This window comes from Nanorana parkeri, unplaced genomic scaffold, assembly GCF_000935625.1.
Source record: "Nanorana parkeri isolate BGI_ZX_2015 unplaced genomic scaffold, ASM93562v1 scaffold523, whole genome shotgun sequence".
Lineage (NCBI taxonomy): Eukaryota > Metazoa > Chordata > Amphibia > Anura > Dicroglossidae > Nanorana > Nanorana parkeri.
Window position 1 is genome coordinate 711,798 of NW_017306791.1, and position 22,857 is coordinate 734,654.

At 45.1% G+C, this 22,857-nt stretch overlaps 1 protein-coding gene across 1 annotated transcript in view; it reads left to right on the plus strand.

Moving 5' to 3' along the window:
- Positions 1-862: 862 nt before the first annotated feature.
- The window catches only part of KIAA0232 (KIAA0232 ortholog), a 41,937-nt gene continuing 19,942 nt past the window's right edge, over positions 863-22,857 (plus strand). The window contains exons 1-3 of the mRNA XM_018561430.1: positions 863-1,071; positions 9,354-9,830; positions 12,793-12,930. Coding sequence (XP_018416932.1) covers positions 9,603-9,830; positions 12,793-12,930 — 366 coding nt within the window. The 5' untranslated portion in view covers positions 863-1,071; positions 9,354-9,602. The remainder of the gene's footprint in view (positions 1,072-9,353; positions 9,831-12,792; positions 12,931-22,857) is intronic.

A 22,857-nucleotide genomic window follows, 5' to 3' on the forward strand; every position in this document is an offset into this window, starting at 1 on the left:
ATGCTGAACAGGCAGTGCGCTTGCGCACACCGGCCCTTGCGCCAATTATCTTACGAGCATGCCACAAACCAGCCGACAATCATACGATTCTCGGCTGGTTTTCAAACATGTTCATAAGACAAAAGTCGTGCAACCGTACAGTAGAAACGGTCGCACGCCTTCCACACACCTTGCGATGATCGTACGATCATCGCAAGGTGTGTGGGCACCTTAAGGGACCAATTTTCTCCTAGATGAACTAGGTCTTTTCAACCTCCTGTTTCCTTACTTCAGAATAGGTGGTAATTTGTTGCAGCCATCCTGACGAGTTGTCAATGTCACCAATAATAGCATTCACAATTTTTTTTTTAAATTTGGCGCAGGGCCTCCTAACTCGACCCTAACGCCAGAAAAGCGCCACAAACACTTTATTGAATTGCATTGGTAATTTTTATAGGTAATCGTCAGGCCTATAATGTGCGTTTATGAATACAAAACCCAGGAATAAAAAAGACTCCAATAGGGAAAGGGTTAACCCCGGCCTCCTCTCAAAAAACAAATGGCAGCTATTCCTATTATGACGCCTATACCACGTGATCACATCCTTCGGCTCATTCCCCCGAGAGTAAAAACTAATGGTTGTCATGGACAACAGAGGCATTTCACACATCGGGAGTATCTATGTCCGTCTAAGCCGACCTCAGCCAGCCCGTCTTCCCGCCACTGCCCAGGGTCGGCGGCCGGGTGGTAGATCCTGGCTGGCAGTGTGACGAGCAGCGATAGAAAGCCCGGCCTCCCGCGTCCTCCAACCGCCTTTGCCGGCAGTTCCCGCCTTCCCCCTCCAGGGCCCGCGCGTGCGCGCTAGCCACCGGCCGGCCGAAAAGACGCTGCTATCACGTGACGTCAGGGGCGAAGGTGGGCGTGTCCGCGGAGGCGCTGTTCTCCGTCACTCCCGGACCCGGAGCGGGCTGCAGTAGACTGGAGAGAACCGTAAGGGGGAGGCCGGGGTACACCTTCTCCCCCCACCCTCTTCCGTCGCCCTGCGGGTAGTTCGGTCTTACAGTCGCCGCTGCCACTCCCTGTTGCTGGCAGGTAAGATATTTCCGCTGTGTGTTAGCAGGTTCCCAGTCCGTGGCCTCTCAAACATGGCTTCCCCTTCCCAGCCTTCTGCCGGCCGCCTCTCTCTCTCTCTCTGTCCTTGTTCAGACATTGGTCATAGTGTGACTGTCCTTCTGGCTCGGTGTCATGTCCGACCCGAGGGATTTGTGTGACCTTGTTACACGGCCGTTACCTCCTAGCTTGATATCTAACGTCGTCACTGGCCGGGATACCCGCTGATGACGTCACTCACTGTTCATGGGCGAGGGCGCTGTTATCCCACCCTGGTTCACTGATTACTCCTGGCAGAATGCTTTCCCATGCAATTTCCCATGCCCGGGTGCCCTGCATTTCCCATGCCCGGGTGCCCTGCATTTCCCATGCCCGGGTGCCCTGCATTTCCCATGCCCGGGTGCCCTGCATTTCCCATGCCCGGGTGCCCTGGCACCCTGCATGTCCCATGCCAGGGTGCCCTGGCGCCCTGCGTTTCCTATGCCCTGACGCCCTGCATCTCTCAGGCGCCCTGCATTTCCATTTCCCCAGTGTCCTGCGTTTCGATGGTGCATTGCGTTTCCCTGGTACCCTAGCTGCCATTTTCCCTCCCTACCTGCGCTTGGCACACTGCTGGCACTGGTGTTTCGACTGCCAGTAGTGTTCTGTATTAGCCATGGTAAACAAGACACTCCTCTTAATTGATAATGTGCACTTATAAGCATTGACATGAAGGTGTATTGTGTTGACAGGCAGATGTGTTGGGTCATTTTCCCCTGACTGGAGACGTCTGGCACATATATCGTCATTTTCAACGTGAACACGTCCTGTTGATATTAGCGGATTTTCTCGCAGATTTACATTACCTGCTCGGCAAATGCTTGGCCTGGTATGTGGTGTTATATGTTTGTTGTATAGACATGGCCACTCAGTTGGCATCAGGAATTTGTGTTGTGCGTAGACATTGGAAATCAGCTGGCACCAGGAAGGAATCCTTGATGTGTGGACATGGGCATTTGGCTGTCTGGCATCAGGAATGAATGTTTGGTGTGTAGACATAGGCACAGGGCAGACGGGCATCTGGAATGCTTGCTTGGTGTATAGATACGGGCATTTGACAGGCTTGCATCAGCAAACAATGCTTAGTGCATAGACATGGGCACTCGGTAGGCTAGCATCAGGAATGTTTGGTGCATAGACATGGGCACTCAGCTGGCTGGCATCAGGAATGTTTGGTACATGGGCACTCAGCAGGCTGGCATCAGGAATGTTTGGTACATAGACATGGGCACTTGGCAGGCTGGCGTCAGGAATGTTTGGTACATAGACATGGGCACTGCGCAGGCTGGCATCAGGAATGAATGCTTATTGCATACACATGGGCAGCTGGCATCGGGAATTAATGCTTAGTGTGTAGACATGGGCACTCGGCAGGCTGGTGACAGAATCAAATGCTTGGTGCATAAACATGGGCACTCGGCAGTCTGTCATCAGGAATTAATACATGGGCACACGGCCGGCTGGTGACAGCAATAAATGCTTGGTGTGTAGACATGGGCACTTGTCAGGTTGGCATCTGAAATGAATACATAGTACATTGACATGGGCACTCGGCAGGCTGGTGACAGAAATAAATGTTTGGTACCTAGACATGGGCACTTGTCAGGAATGTTTGTTTGGTGCGTAGACATGGGCTCTCGGCTGGCCGGTGAAGGAGATAAATGTGTGGTGCGTAGACATGGGCACTTGTCAGGAATATTTGTTTGGTGTGTAGACATGGGCACTTGTCAGGAATGTTTGTTTGGTGCATAGACATGGGCCCTCAGCTGGCCGGTGACAGAGATAAATGGGTGGTGCGTAGACATGGGCACTTGTCAGGAATGTTTGTTTGGTGCGTAGACATGGGCTCTCGGCTGGCCGGTGAAGGAGATAAATGTGTGGTGCGTAGACATGGGCACTTGTCAGGAATATTTGTTTGGTGTGTAGACATGGGCACTTGTCAGGAATGTTTGTTTGGTGCATAGACATGGGCCCTCAGCTGGCCGGTGACAGAGATAAATGGGTGGTGCGTAGACATGGGCACTTGTCAGGAATGTTTGTTTGGTGCATAGACATGGGCCCTCAGCTGGCCGGTGACGGAGATAAATGGGTGGTGCGTAGACATGGGCACTTGTCAGGAATGTTTGTTTGGTGTGTAGACATGAGCACTTGTCAGGAATGTTTGTTTGGTGCGTAGACATGGGCACTTGAGAGATAGGAGTTCTTGTTTATGTAGAGATCCTCTGTAACACAGATTGGTGGGTGGGCTATATGTTTGTATCTCTCATTTTGGAGTTTGAGGACAGATATCACAGGTGACTGTAGGACAATTAGTAGACAATTGTCTGACCCTGGCACAGTCATGATGATACGTGTGTCCTGTATTATAATGGGAACAGAAGACGCACGCTGATTGACTTCTGGAAAGGCGGTGACATCTACCTGTCCATGGAAATACTGCTGACCACTGGCCAATGCCACCATTGCTCCGAGTGCTACACAGTGCAATTGTATCCACATAGACTTCCATGGTAACTCATGAAAAACTTATGTAATATGAATTGTTTGTGTTTTTGCTTAAAACAAACATCTTGTTACCTCCCATTTAACAATTGCTACATACACACCTCGGTCTGTCAGTCTTGTAATCCTTTCTCTGTGGACATTTATGGCTCAGAGGTTACTCCTTCCTTGTCGGCACCTTGTGGGACTTATAGTCCCCCCCATGAATAATGTCCTGGGAGAAGGGAGTGTTCATTACATATTGGATAATGTCTTACGCAATTGGTTTCCCTTTTATCTTCTGTAATCCTGTGCTGAGCTAACAAAATCTGATTGTAATGGGTGAGGATTTCAGTCATGTAAAAGGTCATGTGCTCATTAACCCCTTTGTTACTAGTAGTTTGTAGCTTTTGAGTACTTTTCAGATGTTAAATGGAACCTTTAAAGGTTCAACCCCCTACACCACCATGCTCTTCCTTGGCTTTGTTGTTATACACAAATGTTTGCACAGATGGCCGTCCTCTCCCACCCTCCTATTGACTGGGAACCTGGCATCATAAGGGTTAATATAGTAAGGAGCCGCCCTCTCTTTTGGTGTAAATATGGTTTTTGTGAGCAGTTAGCAGCAAGGGGTCTGGTGGAGGGACTGCTGTACAGTAACATGCAATGATCATTTCCCCTCCCCCCATCAGTATGAGGGGCTGATGCAATCTGACAGTGTGAACAAGGTCCTGATCACATCATAGGGAGACACTCCTCCCTCTCACAGTGTCATCTGTGAGCATCTCTCCTCCCCCCTGCTGCAGGTCATCATTAGCTCGAAATCAACTCCCCCGCCTGCCTGCCTGCCCGTCCTCTGTGTATAGGAGGAGGGGCTGCATTGCGATCAGACATCTTGTCTTTTTTTTCCCTCTCTCCCTCTTCTGCCATGCTGAGTTCATGTGAGGTGAGGTGAGCTGCTGGAGAGTGGGGAAGGAGGTTCAGGAAGGGGGCAGCTTGCTTTGGGATCACCCTCTGATGCTCCTCATTTTACGTCCAATGAAGAACGATGATCAAGTAAGGTACCTTGTTCTTTTTATGTAAGGTTAGATGAGATGTCATATCCCGGTGTCACCTGAAACAAGAACATGTTTGAAATGATACATTTTATTGTCCTGCTGTTCTTGTGATTGACAAGTGAAAGCAATGTTACCTGGGCGGCATAGGATTGTGACCACACTGCAGTGGCCTTGTTAGTTGTGTAAGCTTGTTTATGAGTTCATCGGGGATTTAGAGGATGGAGCTGCTGTCCTGAACAGGATCAACATTCTGGCTGGTGTCATCAGTTCATTCTGGGCCGTTTGTGTTGTGTTTTATGTGGATTTATACTTTGTTATTAAGAATTTAAAGCGTTTGGTCAGCAGTGAGAAATCTAAAAGTCATGAACTGAAAAAACGCTTCCCTTTTTGTATATTTTCCAGAAATAAATATTCCCAATACTGTTCTCATACTGGTACACAGAGATGCCCTTTAACTGATTGCTGTGTACAGTTCTCACAGCCTTCAATGATTGCACCATTGTTGCAGTAGATTTGTAATGCTTTCCTTTGTCTGGAAGTTGTGAGAATCAGAACTCGGCACCCCCAAGTCTTTTCCTTCCTCTTTTGACAAGTTCAGATTCATTTTGCCTTTTGTGGAAATGTCATGAGATTTATTTCCAGGATACTTGTAGACTGGGTGCTGTGGTACCTCATCTGCCAGCTGCTTGTTTCCTTGTTTCAGTGGTTGCCATGTTACTTCTCCAGGAGACGGCGGTAGCAGCATGCCGCACCACCTGCAAACCGCGACAAATCAGCTTTTGAACAATGCTTTGCCCTATGCTTGAGGCACCTGGGTTCCCTGGAAGTAGTGTCTGTGTCCTTTTTACATGATATAATGAATTCTTATGCTTTTATTTCGCTTTAATTTAATTCTGTCCCCCATGGTATGATAATTGGCATGTGTGAAGGTTTTGTATGGTAGGATAACATACCTGAAATATTAAATCTAGTATTAATTTACTAATTTGTTGTTGTTGTCAGAGCCAGGTCATGGCAGAGCTTCAGTTGCTGTCCTTTCCATAGCGCTGTCATTTTTAATTAGATTATAAATGGATTTGTCCTGCGGCACAGATTAGAGGTCACTCGTCAGTACTGTTGTCTGATTCATTCTTGTAAAAATTATAGAAATTAAAATCTTCATCTAGTATTAAAGGTGTGCTAGTGAGCAGGATACAGGATTAACTCTGTGTGTATGTATATATGTGTAATATAAAATGTATATACAAATTTTTATTTTATTTTTTGGCCTTATTGGGACCCATGTGAGCTCTATTTACAAGCATAATGACTTCTAAGCTCTCCATGATTTGCCTGCTTGTGAAAGTGAGTCAATACTATTTGAAATCCCTTCCCTTATTGATGATGATGTACAATATATCAGAGAGAATACGTTGACAGAAATATTGCTGCTTTTATTTGGAAAACATAAGGGCTTGTTCACACCAAGTGCTGAGCAGTTGCAGCGCAGGTACAGAACGCATCAAAACTCCGTCCAATGTATTCCAATTGTATTTTGGGCTCTAGTTCACACCAGAGCGTTCAGTTCCAGAGCATGTTGAAAATTTGCAGTCTGCTCTATTTTTTCTGCTCTGGTACGCACCAAAACGCATGCAAATGCCCTTGAACACAAAGGCCGTTTACAAAAACGGCCTGGAAAGTGTCAAAAACGCGGCAAAAAACACCATGTGTAGAAACACTTGCAGATCTGGTCCGCATTTGGTGTGAACAAGCCCGAAGAGTTCATTGTGTTACATAAGTGACATTAAAGTCAAAAGGTTTTTTAGCTATTTGAAAATGCACATTTTTTTACAGGGTTATTCACAAAAGGGTGAAGAGTTTGGAGAAGGCAGGAGAAGTGAACAATCTAGGCCAAAACAGTGGATTTGGAAAAATCTATGTTATTCTAGATTGTGAATAGACCTGTAAGTTTCCTGCAGAATCAGCTGGTGTCGTGAGCTCTGGCCCTGATATCCTGTTTTAGGATGGCTAATCTCCATTGCAGGGTCCTACAGAGCCACCCTTGTGTGTTAGTAAGCTGTGTCTGTTTATACAAATGCATAGGCACAACTAGGCAAGACACTTCTCCAAGCTGGTAGATGGACAGCTGCTGGAGACTGCTCTGTCCCTTGTGATCTTGCACTGGACAGGAAGTTCAGGGAAGTGGAGCTGACAGAGTTGGAGCCAACTGTTTGGGAACATGAATGACTAAGTGTTGTAAAAATATAAAGAAATGTATTGCTGGGCAATATATATTTGTTTAATCTGGATTCATTATTGGAAAACGATTGTTTAATTCTTCTTTAATTTGGGCTACTGCCCCAGAGCTTGAGAAATTGTGCGCTGTGTGACATTTGTAAGTTAGCAACCTATTCAAGAATGGCTTGTGCGGCTCACCCCCTGCTTCATGTTGTAAAGCTGCTTGATTTGGATGCAGGGGGAGTCTGTGTTAAAGGATTATAATGTGACCTTCTATATGCATTTGGGAGGTTTTTGGGTTTTTTACCGGTGCAGAAGCAAGGGGACAATGCTTGGAAAGAAAATACCGCAAATAGGACTGTGTTGTAGGCAGCACAGGATGCTTAATATACTAACTAATGCAGAAACTAGTATAACAATCCCCTGTGTGATAGCATTTGGAGGTGACAGGTACTCTTTATTGACCCTGTCACCTCCAACACAGGAGTTCTAGCACAGCACTGTGCTAGAACTCCTGTGACAGGAACGAGCAGCGGCCGCCGGAGACAGAGGCTGAGGGAGGTGACAGATCCTGTCACAGCTCCACCGTCCGGCTCTGTCACTGCTCCATCACTACTCCACGCCCCCCGCTCCGTCCACGCCTGCCGCTCTTGCTGCTCATTTAAAGGAGAACTATGGGGTCAGGGCTTTTCCCCATAGTTCTCCTTAGGGTAACGGGAGGACACAAACTAGCGTCCTCCCGTCACCCTAAGCTCAGTATAGCTTAGGTATACTGAGACGCCGGAGCGGATCCCGACATCTATGTCGAGATCCGCCCAGCTGCGTGAGTGACAGCTGGCTCTGCCTATCTAGAGGCAGAGCCAGCTGTACCCCTCCCCTGTCAGTCAGCGCTGGCGGGGAGAATCAAGAAGGATCGAGAACAGGATCGAGAAGTGAGCGAACACCGGCATGTGTTCGCTCACCTCCCGATCTACTGAGCCGACCTGTGACAGTCTCATTGTCACAGGTCGGCTAGAACTATGAGGTGAGTGAAAAGCACTCACCTCATAGTTCTCCTTTTAAGAAAAGAAAACCAGCCCTGCTACTTGTCCGTAGCAGAGCTAAAACAGTGAAAAAAACACTTGCCCGGCTTCCAGAATTACATGTCTCGGGCGATACGAATTCCACACCCCTGATTTTATTCCAGGGTTTTGTTCTACACTATATATGGGATCAGATAGTGTACTGGGCAGAATGCAGAGGGAGGGTGAAGAGCTGTGTGACCGGACACAAGAAGACTGTGTTCCCTGAGAACCTATTGTAGGTGGCAGGAAAGATATGTAAGAGGAGCTCCTTCTGATAGTGTCTGTAGATCTTCCATCAGAGGCTGCACAGAGCTGGGTCACAAAGGTGTAAGAGATTTTCAGAGTCATAGTACAAAACTTCGGCATGTGTCAGATCTTGATGCCTGTATTTTCTTGCTATATAGAATACTGGTGGCAGAATTTTCCAACAGTGGAACTTACAACATTGTTTAATGGCACACAAGAGGAAGGATTGAGACTGCTTATCTGAGCACAGCACACTGCTGTGCTCGATCTTCTGTATTGGAGGGCAGGCTTCATAAAGAGAACCTGTCATTTCCAAATGCTATAACATAGGGGCTTGTTAGCCCCTGTGTGATTTCAATAAAGTTATATGGGGGGAAAAAAGTGATAAAAAAATATAAAATAGAAAAAATAAAAAAATAAATTAAAACCAACCCTGTCGCTCCTGCTATCTGCATGCGAATGGGCATTGTGTGCGAGTGCTGCCCCTATTCCACTGTGCGCCATATTGTGGTCGCTGGGCAGCAGCACTCTCTAACACGCATTAAAATAATTTGGGAAAATAGAATTACCCTCTCAAATCTGGTCCCATCCCTCCTTGCTATACCTGCCTTTCAATGAATGATCCTTCCCCCTCCTCCACCGGTACAGGTGTACAATCCGTACCCTGTACCGCTGTTTACGGTCACTATATCGCCCAGAAGAAGGGACCCTGCGTGGCCCCGAAATGTTGGCTGTATGACGCATGTGACAATTTAATAAAAAGTGCTTTACTTCTCACACACATCAAGTGCTGGTGACATCTATTATGGACTGTACTGCTGTTAAACACAGCCCTGCGCCATGGATATTGGGAGCACTCATTGGTCAGCGCAGTCACCTGACCACGCTGACCAATGAGAAACACTTCTTAGCACAGTTTACAAAAAATAATTTGAACCAAAATTGTATTTATCACCACAAGTAGGTTATCATGAGGGACAGGTAGATTGTGCCCCTGCTTTAGTCATTGGATGAGTAGTTTTAAAAATGTCCACACCCCTCTGGTGACAGAATTCTCCAGTGAGAACAAATTGTTGAAACCCTTTAAACTAAAATAATAATAAATGTATGTGTATACAGAAAATGCTAACTTTACAATGTATCTTTTGTTTTCTCTTAGGTTCTGCCATAGAGGTAATCCTTCTGTCAATGTGAAATTATATGGAAAACACATCTCAATGTGTCTCCCAATAAGATGTATTTTTTCTGTAATGCCTGAAGAATAAAGACTAAATGTCAGCAATGATAAATGATCTTCCTGGAATTGAAGCGTTTCACCAGATTCCTGGAATGAAGATTTCTTCCACTTTCTAAAGCAACATCCTACCAAAAATGCTTCATGTATTAGGAATGCCAACCACCTAGATTCATGCGCCCCATCTGTACAGTTGTGGATGGTTTACCATCTGAAGGCACCTTCAGCTCGTTTCCTGGCCCTGTTTCTGTCTTTGAAATGTCGATGCTTCGTGCTTTAGACCCAGTCCAGACCTGGCTGGGACAAGAGCTGGAGAAATGTGGTATTGATGCCCTGATTTACACAAGATATGTTTTAAGTCTTCTGCTGCATGACAGCTATGACTACGACCTTCAGGAACAGGTATGAAGTTTTTTTAATATTGCATATTATTTCCAAAACTGACCCGGGAATGTAATGGGTATTGCCGAAGGGTTAAACTATAGCCTGTATCTTAGCGGCAGTCACAAATTCACATTGGAAGTAATCTAAATCTCTACCCTTGAACTGTTCGAAAAGTCAGTCTTACTTCTCAGGGGTTACATGATGATGATGATTTTGTTTTTATTTTAATGCAATGAAGTTCCGCTGCTCTTTGCCTTAAAGCAGAAGTAAAGCCTTCTATGCTTTACACTCAAGGATTGAGCCATCTTCGTTTCTGGTTTAAGAAAGTTAGGTTACAACAACACAGTTGAGAACTGTCTGCAATACATTTTTTTTTTTTTTGCATTAACAGTTACATTTCCAGTACAGGCTTTCCGGATCTCCCCTATTTTTTCTAAGGTCCCAGCAGTGCTGATATACAAAGGTCGGGGGTACCTCCATGCCAGCACCCACACTCAACCACATGGCTGCTGGTGTGCAGATCCCCGGACATCGCCAACGTGCTAGATCGAGCAGCATCGCGCTCCTTCCCTTTTCTTTTTGTTAGATCTTTATTGAAATGTCACAAGTGAAAGTTTATTCAGTTCTATGGGCACTGCAGTGAGGTGAGGTACCGCATCTCACTGCGGTGCTCTCACAAAAAGTACTGCATGCCATACTTTTTTAAAGCTCGCACCACCAGAACGCAGTAGTGTGAACTGAGCCCATTCATGACGAGGCAAATTGTCTTGCATTTGGACTGTGCTGGAAAAATCGGGCAGTGCGGCCCGAACGTAGATGGTGTGAACCGGCCCTTAAGCAAAATGTTACTAAGAAAGCTGCAAGGCAACAATCTCTGGGAAAAGCCATGCAGACTCCGGTAAGGCTGAAAGAAAAACAGTTCTCTCTCCATGCTCTGATCGGATGCAGACACCGTTTGGGAATTGCCTCCTTTGACAAACATTGACTGAATCAACTTTTGTCTAGCAAAGGGGTGCTGGCAAGGCCACTCTCGACTTGAATTTTTGGCTGGTTCATCAGCCAGGTGTCGCAGAGGTGAGAATCTTAATAAAACTTTGATAGTGACTTGTGTCCAGCAGAATTATTTCTAGTCCAAAGACCATCATCATTCATGCTTCTTAAGCCGGGTATACACAGTTCGAATTTCAGCCGGTTCATGATGATGGGTGCCTGCTGTCGGCACGTTTCTGACCGGCATGCCTCGATCAGGTGATCCAAGGAGCATGTCAGAAAATGTTTGGCCGAGCAGAGTGAGCATTCAATGAGCTTCTCACTTTGTTTGGGTATTCTGACAGCGCGAGATTCCTTGATTAACGCTCGTAAACACTAATGGATGAATCTGTTCTATTTTCTTTGTTCAGCCGGCAGCTTGAATGAAGAAAATAGAAACCTGTATAGCCAACTTTAAGGGGATTTCAAACATATTAAGGAAAGGCTCTAAAAGATTGTCAAGAAAATAACTGTTAGTGCAAATATTTAAGAAAAAAGTATTGCAGACAGTACTCAACTGTGGTGATGCAATAGTGTACTGATCGGCCACAATCGCCTTAAAGTGTATTTCTTCTTTCGCAGCCAAGATTTGAGAAAACCCCCTCTATATATGTTTGTGTCCCTTTTCACACAGCTTAACTTTTAGATATCTTCATTTAGCTGGCCTTTGCATACTCCTCTATCGAGTACAGTAAGGCTGGGTTCACACCTAGGCGTATCGAAATATGCGCGTTCGGCGCCGCGCGTTTTTATCGCGGTAAAGAAGCTCCTGTACTTCTTTGGGCGTTTTGCAGCGCGTTCCTAAGCGCTGTAACATGTTGAACGTTTTACAGAGCCTAGGAACGCGCTGTAAAACGCCCAGGTGTGAACCAGGCCTAATAGTAAACTCTGACCGTCCTAATAGAAAGACTGAGCATCTCCTCATTAACATACAAAGTCGTCTAAAGGGCTTTGTTAGGACAGACAGTCCTGCTCATCTAGTTTACAAGTGATAATAACATTTAAAAAAGAGCTGACATAAACACAATAGCAACTGTTAGTTATTGCCAGACGCATGCTGTGAATGTAACTGTTTGAAGTATGGGTAAATCAGTTGTTGCATACCTCAAAATTCAGATAGCAGCCTTCTGTCTGAGGTAGTAACCTATAACTTTTAGGCGGTAAGCAAGATTGGTATGCTGCACATCAGTAAAATGTAGGGATGTCCCGATACCACTTTTTTAAGTCCAAGGACAAGTACTTGCCCTCAGGTACTTGCCAATACCAATTACCAATACTTTTTCCTAAAGGGACATGTGACATTTTTTTGTAAAGCAACACAGACTAATGATTTTAGGGCAGTTTCTCACCAGGGCTAAATACTGATGTCCGCAGACCAGCAGCGCAGTACCTGGGTCCCCGACCACAGCAGCGCAGTACCTGAGTCCCAGACCACAGCAGAAGGCTGCAATCTCACCTGGGAGGCATGTGGATCTCTGCAGGGCTCTAAGTTGATTGGATGGGTGGCTGTGTGTGGGACTGTCCATTGCTGTGCCGGGAAGGAGAAGCAGGAGGTATAGACCCTCGGAGCAGGCTGCCGAGTTCCCGACAAGCGCGGGAATTCAGCAGCCGCTGCTGTTTAAAAATGTAAAGGGCCGGTATCGGCCTGAAGAATCGGGGCAATTCCACGTGTACAAGTACTTGTGAAAATGCCTGGTATCGGCCCCAATACCGATACTAGTATTGGTATGGGGACATACCTAGTAAAATGCTCTAAGGATGAACCTTGGTTTTAAGTGATCCACATGGAGTTGCGGGATTGAAGTGTGTCCCGATCTTCTAGTGTTTGTGAACTGCTAGGTTCTGAACAAATTAGACTAATATCCTAGAGAATTCTGATATACTTGGAAAGTTTCACTTTCATGGTGAATGCTGCATACAAGACTGTACACATTGTCTGTTTATTTTTCAGGAAAATGACATCTTTTTGGGCTGGGAAAAGGGAGCTTGTAAGAAGTGGGGAAAAGGCAAGAAAAAGAGTTCAGATCTCTCGATGGAAGAAATGAAGAAACAGGCTGCAGTTCAGTGTCTGCTTTCAGCTTCTGATGAAGTAAGTGTGCTTTCTGACAGTTTGCAACCTCTCCAAGTGCAATTAGTGTACTTTTTATCTGACATGCTGCAATAAAAGTTTAAAGATTTGATCACTTTTTGGACTTGTAGTACTTTAACTTGGAGAGAAGTGCTGCCGTGCACCACCTGCTGGAGTTCAGTCCTGATATTGTACTAGCCATGTGCAGTGAATACTGCTTTCTGATTGTCAGCCTCTTATGTTTCCTTTAGTATTTTGGGACTATCTTACCCTTGAAAGAAGATACCAATACCCTGACTTTTTAATAATTCTATGAGGACCTTAGACAAAGGTAGAGCTTTTGTTGTGATGTTTGTGTGAAGTTAACTTTACATTATGGAGACAAAGAAAAAAAAAAATGCAAGATACACAATTGAATTGAATTTATAGTTTCCGCAAAAATAACCCCTGACAGCCATGTCATGGTTACTAAGGGTAAGGCTAGGTTTACACTAGGGCAATAGTACACGAAACCACGCGTATACGGAATCGCACACCACCCTAGTCGCGTCAGGCAGATCGCACGGTTTCCTGCCGCGATATGCCTGTGCAATCACGCACAATTGCACTAAAAAAAAATATCTCCCACTGGGCCAAGCTTCAGTATCTTGCTAGTCGGCTCCGCTGGCTCTCAAAATACCTGAATAATGCCTGCATCCAATCAGATTGTTCAGGTGTTTTCACCTACCTGGCCTAATACTTACCTGTTTGCTGTCTTGAAGAGCTACTATGGATGAAGAGTTTTTATCTCCCAACACTTCCGGAATGTCGGATGCCTGATCCTCTACTGAGCTTTGTGGTCTGGTCTGCCAGCCGTTACATCACTACTATCTCCTGTAGTGGTGCAGGGGTCAGATGCTGAGGATTCTTCAGCCACTAGCAGCTCTGAGTGTGATAATCAAAGGCACAGGCAGTGGGATGTTTTCTTCACATGCTGCCCTTTCTACAAATAAAATTAAATATTCAATACGTTTTTTTCCCCTTACTCTTTTATAACGTTCCCACAAATGTGTTGCTCTTGCACGTTGCTTTTCTATTACCCTTCTGTCTATTTTATCCCAAACCTGCTCCATGTGGTTTCAAAGTTGGAGAATCTGCTGGCCATTCCATGATTTGAAGCCTACCTTCTTTTTATTTTCTTCTAAGGTAGTTCTGACTTTGCTGAATGTTTTAAGTTCTTATATTTGGCTCGTTACCTTCCTGTAGGATAAATTCCTCACCAGGGGGTAATGCGTGGTGCTGCAAATGCTTTGGTAGGCTTTCTTGATTATATATCACGGGACATGGAATTCATTCTTACATCACTGGGTTATGCAGCTACCTTCTGGTAATTAGAAAGTGGCAAATCAGTCAGATCTACAGGTCAGCCCTGCATAATCCTTCCCACTCCCAGACTGCCTTAGTTTTTTTACTCTTTTGTGCTATTTTTTTTTCCCCTACAATTTTCACTACATGACTCTTTTTTTTTTTAGAAAGTTTCCTACATGCAGCTACAAGCCACTGCAGCATTTCCAGCAGCGATCCAAATTGGTTTTCTCTGCAGGGTGTTGGTGGACCATATCTGGACCCCGCTAGAAGGAAGCTGCGCGGGGCTGGCTTGTAATGTGCTTATTAGGGCTACAACAACTAATCAACATAATCGATTAGAATCGATGATTGAAAAAGTTGTCAACTTTTTCAATCATCGATTAATCGGCTTCTGGTTAGTTGGCCCTGTTCACGGCTCCACACACGTTGCGCGCGGTACCTCCTCCCCACCTCACGCTCGCCGCTGCCAGACCTGCCCGCATCCACACACCGCACCTCCTCCCCGCCTCACGCTCACAGCCCTCCCACATCCAGGATCGGCACAGGGACACGGGAAGAAGAAGTAAGGAGGAGCAGGTGTGGGGGGATGACAATCGCCGGTAGATAGACCCTATCTCAGAAGCAAGTTGCTGGAAGACTGCTCAGGTAAGCCTGCACTCCCCCCCCACATGGTGCTCTATAATGTATTGCTGGAATTTGTATTCCTCTACAGCTGATGGTACATTGTGCGGTATATTATACAGAGCAATGGTACATTATACACTCTATGTATAATGTACTATAGCTGAGATTTGTTGTATCCCTCTATAGCTGGTGGTATTCTGCATTGCGCTGTATAAAGGACTACAAATCCGAGCAATAGTACATTATACAGCGGAATACCACCAGCTATAGAGTACAACAAATCCCACCAATAGTACATTATACAGTGGTGCAATGCAGAATACCGCTAGCTATAGAGGACTACAAAACCCAGCAATAGTACATTATACAGCGCAATGCAGAATACCACCAGCTAGAATGTATTGCTGGGATTTGTTGTATTCCTATATAGCTGGTGGTATTCTGCATTGCGCTGTATAATGTACTATTGGTGGGATTTGTTGTACTCCAATATAGCTGGTGGTATTCTGTATTGTGCTGTATAATGTACTATTGCTGGGTTTTGTAGTCCTCTATAGTCGGTGCCATTCATTGCTATATAATTTTACACTTTTCATTTCACTACATTGTACACCACACTTTTTTTTTTTCTTTTTTACTTCCACCGCTCCAAGCTTGCTCCTTTGATGGACTACAATCTCAATACAAACTAGTAGTCCCATCACTGGAGCCGTTTTTAAAATGTATTTTATTTTTTTAACCGATTAGTCGAACTCAATAATCGGCTAACTAATCGATTTTGAAAATAATCGTTAGCTGCAGCTCTAGTGCTTATTCAGTGAACCTCCTTGACACTTGTGTGGTTAGCTGCAAGGTGCTCTACAGGTCCAGAGCCATGGTCCATCTAGGTGGAACCCTGACAACCCCCCTAGGGGGTATGCCCACCTAGAGGGCGGAGCTTGAATCGTCATCTCCCCTGACCGCTCCTGTATTTCATGGTAAGGGCCAGCAACCTCTCGGGTAAGCCTTAGCCATGCCTCCCAGGTGCCCATGCGGTAGGGTTAAATGTTTAATGTGTATCTACAATGTGACTCTGGGATCGCACTTTTAGCAGTTCAGCATTAAAAAAACTTAATTGATGCTAATTTGTTTCAGTTGAGGCCTAGGTACCATGGATGGCACCCATGCTATTTCCCTCCCGGGTACCGTATTGCTAATTTCTCTCTCCTTGACTTTGGCTGAACACACACTCCTGCTGCTGCGAGGAAAGGGGGAGCTGCACTGCTAAAGCCTGGGTCACCTCCTGCTTGCAAGTGTCTGAACACAGGGCACCCTCTTACCCTGCTCATGAGTTTACTGGGGGGCACATGGCACATCATAGACATGAAGGCGCCTAGGTGGAGGGAGGTTGTGGGGGCCACACAACCTGATAACTTTTCTGGTGAGGGTTCTACCCCCTCTGAGGACACCATCTTTGCTAGTCCCATGCGTTGCTCCCTATCCCCTTCTCTGTTAGCATCAGGGTCCTCCTTTTGTACCATTTAGAGCAGTGCTCCCCAACCTTTTTATCGCCGCGGACCGGTCAACGTTTGATAATTTTACCGTGGCCTGCTGAGGGGGGGGACGTTGATTGTTTATATTTTAGATTGTTTTGATTTAATAATTTTAATTTTATTTTATTTAAACATGCCTTCAAAATAAAATACAGTTACACCAAAATATGAATATAAAGTGATTTAACATTTTAACTCACTGGTGTGTGGGAATCACCTGTCCCGATAAATCCATATTTCAAGTAGGACTCATGGTATTGTCTGTTAAAAGTTACATGTTTCTTTGATGTTGAAGGCCCTTCTTCTGTCTCTTCACTGGGCCTTTTCTTTTTCCCAAGGAAACTTTCTAACGACGTCTGTTTCGTACTATTTTTGCTAATTTGTGGGTTAAATTTGAGCAAACACAATATACACACGTACACCAAGCACTGTTAAACATGAGAAAGTACCGGTGAACAGAGAGAAGAGCGATACACACTTTCTCTTTACCAAAGCTACAACGCCACTGCCGCTTGCAGCCGCTCAGCTCCAGACGTCACCTAAAACCGCCCCGATATCACGATATTTTGCGCATGCGCGGCGCGGTGTTGGTGCGGCTTTAGGTGACGTCTCTCAGCTCCCGGTTAACCTCTCGTCCTGGAAAGTTGGACAAACCCGAGAGAAATACACCACAGTAAATAAAATGAAAATAATTTAATGTTCCTTGGGTGGCCCGGTACCATTTGATCCACGGACCGGTACCGGTCCGCGGCCCGGGGGTTGGGGACCACTGATTTAGGACACCCTAAACTGTCAAAAGAAGAGTTTCTCAATTGACGTCGTTGACGTGCAGGGAGCCTTTTTCTAGTCACCCAAAAGGATATAGTTGTACTGAGGCCTAATGCCTCCATTCTCCCTCAGGTGGTCTCTGCTTTCCACCTTAACCAGGACATTGCTTTACCTTTTGTTCCCCATGGTCCCTGTGTGCGTTGTAAAGTAGTCACCGCTCCAAGCTCGCTCCTGTGATGGACTACAATGTCATGTTTAGTTACTAGACAGTAGTAGTCCATCACAGGAGCGAGCTGGGAGCGGTGGCTACTCTACAACACACACACAGGGACCATGGGGGACAAAAGTATCCATACACTGCGCATGTGCTAGTAGGCAGAATATAAATGAAATGTTGAGGTATTTTTGGAAAACAAAATCAGTAGGTTTAGTTAAGCTATAAAAATGCTTATCCTTTATAATCTTTGACTCAATCTACATTTACTGCTCTAATGACCTATCCTACCTTGCTGTAAGAATTTTCTGTCTTCCATTTGTTCTTAAGTGTAATGCTTGAAATAAAACTGGAAGTGGATGAAAAAAGAAAATGTAGCATGTACATCAAGAAAATATAGAGTGCTGTAAGCAGTGCAGGACACCAATGTAAGCAATATGTTCATTTTAATGTGCATCACCACTTGGGTAACACACAGGTATATATGTATTGCCATTCATACTAAAAACCGAGTTAACGCATCCAAAGATGTGAATGGGCCCTGAGAAATGGTCAGCTTGTTTTATGTTGGTCATACGCATGACAGCTTTAATGGATTGGCATTTAAGATCCCTTTTGAGTATGAAAAGTCCTTCATAAACTGATGCCAGAAGGAAACCACAAATGTCTGTTCACTAGCACTAATCCCCTATGTGGAACATGGCGACGTGGGTACGCACGTTGAGTTGACGGCACTCGCAGGCGGTTGTTTCCTGCTTTTGGCGCACTTCGCCATTGATTTCAGTGGGTTCCTGGACGCATGCCAAACATGGGAAAGTAGTGCACTTAGCAAATTTTGCAATATGTGCGCCCTTTTTTTTCCTACTTGTGAATGTGTGAAACGCCACATTTGCTTGGCTGTGTCTTGGGTGCCATTTTTAACTAGTAATAGCACCACAAGTGCATTGTGTGTTTGTTCAACGCGTGCCGAAGTGCACCCTTTTGTACATGTTCACGATACTCTATGATGTGCACAGGGACGAAGGTTGACCACACAGACGGGTTGTGACCAGAGATGTTCCTGATTTGAAAGTTGGTTGGGAACGGTCAGGCTGTACAGGGCTTTCCTAGAGGCAATGACAGACTCTTCCAACTGACTAGTGCTTGTTTTCACATGAAGAGTTTTTCTAGAATATAGAAGTCTTGGGGGTCATTATTGCTTTGTTGTACTTGTGTGTTGCGTTATCGTGTGAGCTAACGTGCATTGCATTAAAGCAGCTCATTGTTTTTGATTAGCCGCTAACGCACTAGAATGGACAAGAAAAGCACATGCAGCATCTTTTTTCTGATGCAACGCACCACAAAGCATGGTAGTCACAGCTGGGTTGCCTTATTATCATTGCCTCATTGTGGTGTTACGTGGGCAACGCATTGGAGAAGTGTAATAGGCATTTAGCTCAAGTGGATGCTAATCTATAATTTTCTATCAAGAAAGGGGAACCGACTACTGACAGAGTGCAAATCAGCCAGACGTTTGCAGTGCTTTTCTGATGCAGGAGAGAATGGGAAAATATTTGTATTGCTCTCCTCCAGATAACTGCGCATCTATGGCTATTCAACAATGCCAGCAAACTGCAATTTAGATATCATGGAACATTTCCGTTATGTTGTGCTTTTTTTTTTTTATCTGGTCCTTTTAGCTGGTGCGTAAGAGAACTATGGCCAAACCTTTTTTTGGCACTGGTTCTCCTTTGGGTCACAGGAGGACATTTTTTCTCCTCCTGTGACCCAAAACTTAGCATATAGCAGGCTATTGCCCACTATATGCTGACAGTGCAAAGATCCTGACCATATTTGTCAGGATCCACCCCACTACCTGATTGACAGCTGGCTCCGCCTCTCTAAAGCCAGAGCCAGCTGCGCCCGCCCCCTTCCCCATCCGTTCCTCCAGTTAGCGCTGGAGGAACAGAGGGGGAGTGGAAAATGCCTGTAGATAGCAGTGACTGACAGTCACCTGTGCTCTCTGTAGGTAGAAGATCTGAATCTGAGTGATCAGCGGTTTTTGAACTCAGTTCTCGAACGCACGTCGGCTTCAATTATGGGGATTAGTGTATTTCACTCTCCCATAGTTCTCCCTTTAGTAATACATTTAGGGCCCCAAAGTCAGGAAAAAGTGATCTGCGAAACATAAAGGTTGTTTATAATTCCAGGGTAATTTCTCCTGTATTTAGATATTTCCGCATTTAACTGCATTTACATGCGTTTAGCTACACAGCACCAGGCTACATGGTCCTAGGATGCAGAAATTCCTGTTTGTATAAGGCCTCATTCACACCAGACACAGTATGTTCTGTACTGCATTGCGGCCGGCTCACTATGTTGTGGGGCGTGGAGGTCCATTGAAGTGAATGGCACCGTAGACACGCCCTCCGGCCGCAACGGGATCGCAAGACACAAAAAAAATGCTGCAACCACTATTTTGTTTGGACCGGACAGCAGGCATAATGTGCCTTGCGATCCCTTTGTGGCCGGAGGGCGTGGCTACAGTGCCATTCACTTCAATTGACCGTCCTGCCCCACAACATAGCCGGCCGCAATGTGATGCAGTGCGTTCTGACTGGAACGCACTGTCTGGTGTGAATGAGGCCTAAACATAGCTAGACTGAATGCACCTAGCGCTGCGGAACATTTAGGTGTGCATCTAGCCATGGTAAACATTATATGCTTTCCGATGCGGTTTTAAATGCCCTCCAAACGCACCTGGAAGTGTATATTTTGAATCCTGTGTGCCTGGGGCATAAAGTGATTTAATGTTTGTCATGTTGGATAACAGTAACCCAACACCCTCCTCTTTGCATTTGCTCTTCATTACGTGCAAAATTCTGCTATTGAGGAAAGCATTTCGGTGGTTTTACATCAGCTCCAGATTGCTGATCTTCCGCTTTAAACTTGAAACTGTTCAGGCTATTTATAGTACAAACCTTTAGCCAAGCGCTGTCATGTGATTCCGTCAGTGGGTTGTTTGCAGACATTGAGATGCATGCTCTGTGTAAGTCGTACAGATCTATGGTTCATTTTACTGTGAGGCTGCAAAGCCCAATTCTCTTTGCTCCGCACTGATTTCCCCCAGCACGGTTTATATAACGTTGGAAAGACTTGTATGCGTCCATCATTATCTTGTCTTCTCCCCTTTACAAGTGATCTCTTTTTCTGAAGCAGTGTTCTTTCAACCCTGACACACACGTACATGACTTGCTGTCACTAAAATTCATCCTCATTAAGTAATTCTGAAGCACAACCTTTTATCAAGATTGTAAACTGAGAATGGTGGTATTTCCATGTTAACATTTACAATGTGAATATGTGGTGCAATGATTGCGTTGGGTGATTCACCCTTTGCCTTACCTCACGTGGCTGAGCAGCTGACTAGCACACAACAGCTGCTTAATCCTTCCCTGCGACAGCCCACATTCCAGGAAAAGCAATCTGATGCTCTGTGCCTGCATGTCCCCAGCACAAACGCCGTGTCTTCTCTTTCTTTAATTTGCCGTTTATCAAGATGATGAATGCCGATTGCTAGAAAGCATACATGCATTCATTTTAGGTTCTGCAGTGTGCACATACTATGGCAAAGAGCACAATCCTTTTGTAACCAGAATTCCTCATTTTGCAGCATTTTAGCTATTGACCTGTTATTTTGTTACCTGTTATTTTGCCCCTGCCTTGGTAAAAATCTTCAGATCTGACTTTAGGGCTCGCACAATATGTTGCGTCAGTAACTATCAAATGTGTACATTCATAGTGACTATTGAAAACAACATTTTGCCTAAGGAAATGTTCCTTCCCCCCTGTTGCGCCACAGGGTGGATCTCTGAAACGGGGACACAAGTTTTTCTTCTACTACATAAGAGGTTATAACGCTTCCCACTCTATATTAAGGGTACTGTTACCCCCTTTCACTAAAAATACCCTCTGCATGCTGATAGGAAATCATCTACATTCATTAGTTAAACATATTTGCTTTTACTTGTAATTACTGGTTTCCACTCCCTGGTCCTCTTGGGCCTTAGTGATGTAATGTGCCCAAGTGTTGCATCCTGGGAAGGTTACATCAGCAGAGCATTGCTGGGAAATCTCATCTGTAATCTCACAAGATGTCAGGGAAAGGCATTTTCCTCCCCTGAGTGGATGTGCATTAGAGCAGCAGCTAATGATTATTTTCAAAATCGATTAGTTAGATGAGCAGTCTTCCAGCAACTTGCTTCTGAGATCGGGCCTGTCTATGGGCGGGGAGGAGGTGCTGCATGTGGATGCGGGTGGGCGGGTCTGGCAGAGGCGAGCGTGAGGTGTGGAGGAGGTGCGGCGAGCAGCGTGTGTGGAGCTGTGAACAGGGCCAAATTATTGTAAACCGATTAATCGATGATTGAAAAAGTTGACAACTTTTTCAATCATCGATTATGTCGATTAGTTGTTTCAGCCCTAATGTGCATGGTCACATGTGCCCGAGTTCCAGGAAGTAAAGGGAGATGTATATTAATCTGCTCTTAGTAAAAATGTGAGAAGAAAGGGGAGGAAAAGAGAAATCAGGTACGCAAGCAAATTATCTAGAAGTATGTGTTTGCAGATTGTCATTACTAAGCAACTCTAAAGGTGTGTGTGTGTCATTTTCAAAGATAAGGGCAAAGTTCCTCAAAGTTCCTCTTTAAAACTAAAGTAGAGTTCTGGCTGAGGGCCCACTGCCTGGGACTCCTTAGAGAATATAGAAAGGACATCAGTAAATGTGATCACATGGTTTTACATAGATAAAAATGAATCTTAATATGTAGATGAAACCAGTATATGTATACAGCATTTCCTCTGGACCTACTCAATGTACGAGTAACACTTCCCAGTCTGTCTTCCATGGTATGTGACCATTTAAACACATTCATTACCTTGAAAACATGGTTACGAATTTGGTTGTTCTTGATTTTTCATTCTGCTGGCTTAGAAACGAGACTGGCGGGTAACAAATTGTTGCTGTGTGTTTGCAGAGCTGTGGCCTCCCTCTGTATGTAACATTATACCAGATATTTTTTAGTCACTGAAGGTCTTCAGAGAGAGGAGTTTGTCAGTAGCTGGAAATGTGGCTGGTGTCTGGATCCTCTGTCAGTGCGTCTTGCTTCGTCTTTACTGCCCTCTCCATTTTCCTGGGATATCCTGAACCAGTCTCAAGGAACCTAGGACAAGCTCTTTCCTGTTTCTGTGTCCTCTTCAGCAGATGATGGTCCATCAGACAGTGCAGCTTCAATGGAATAATTGGTTGTTGTTTTGTTGAGGATAAACTGTCCCTCTGTGCTCATCTCGTTGACGGTTATCACAGAAGAAGCTGGAATGTTAATGGCCATGGTGTATTCAGGTGCCCAAATGAACTATTCACTTTTGAACGGGCTTGTGCCCCTGAATGTTTGACGGTTCAGTTTCTAACTCGTCTTGCAGCAAGAT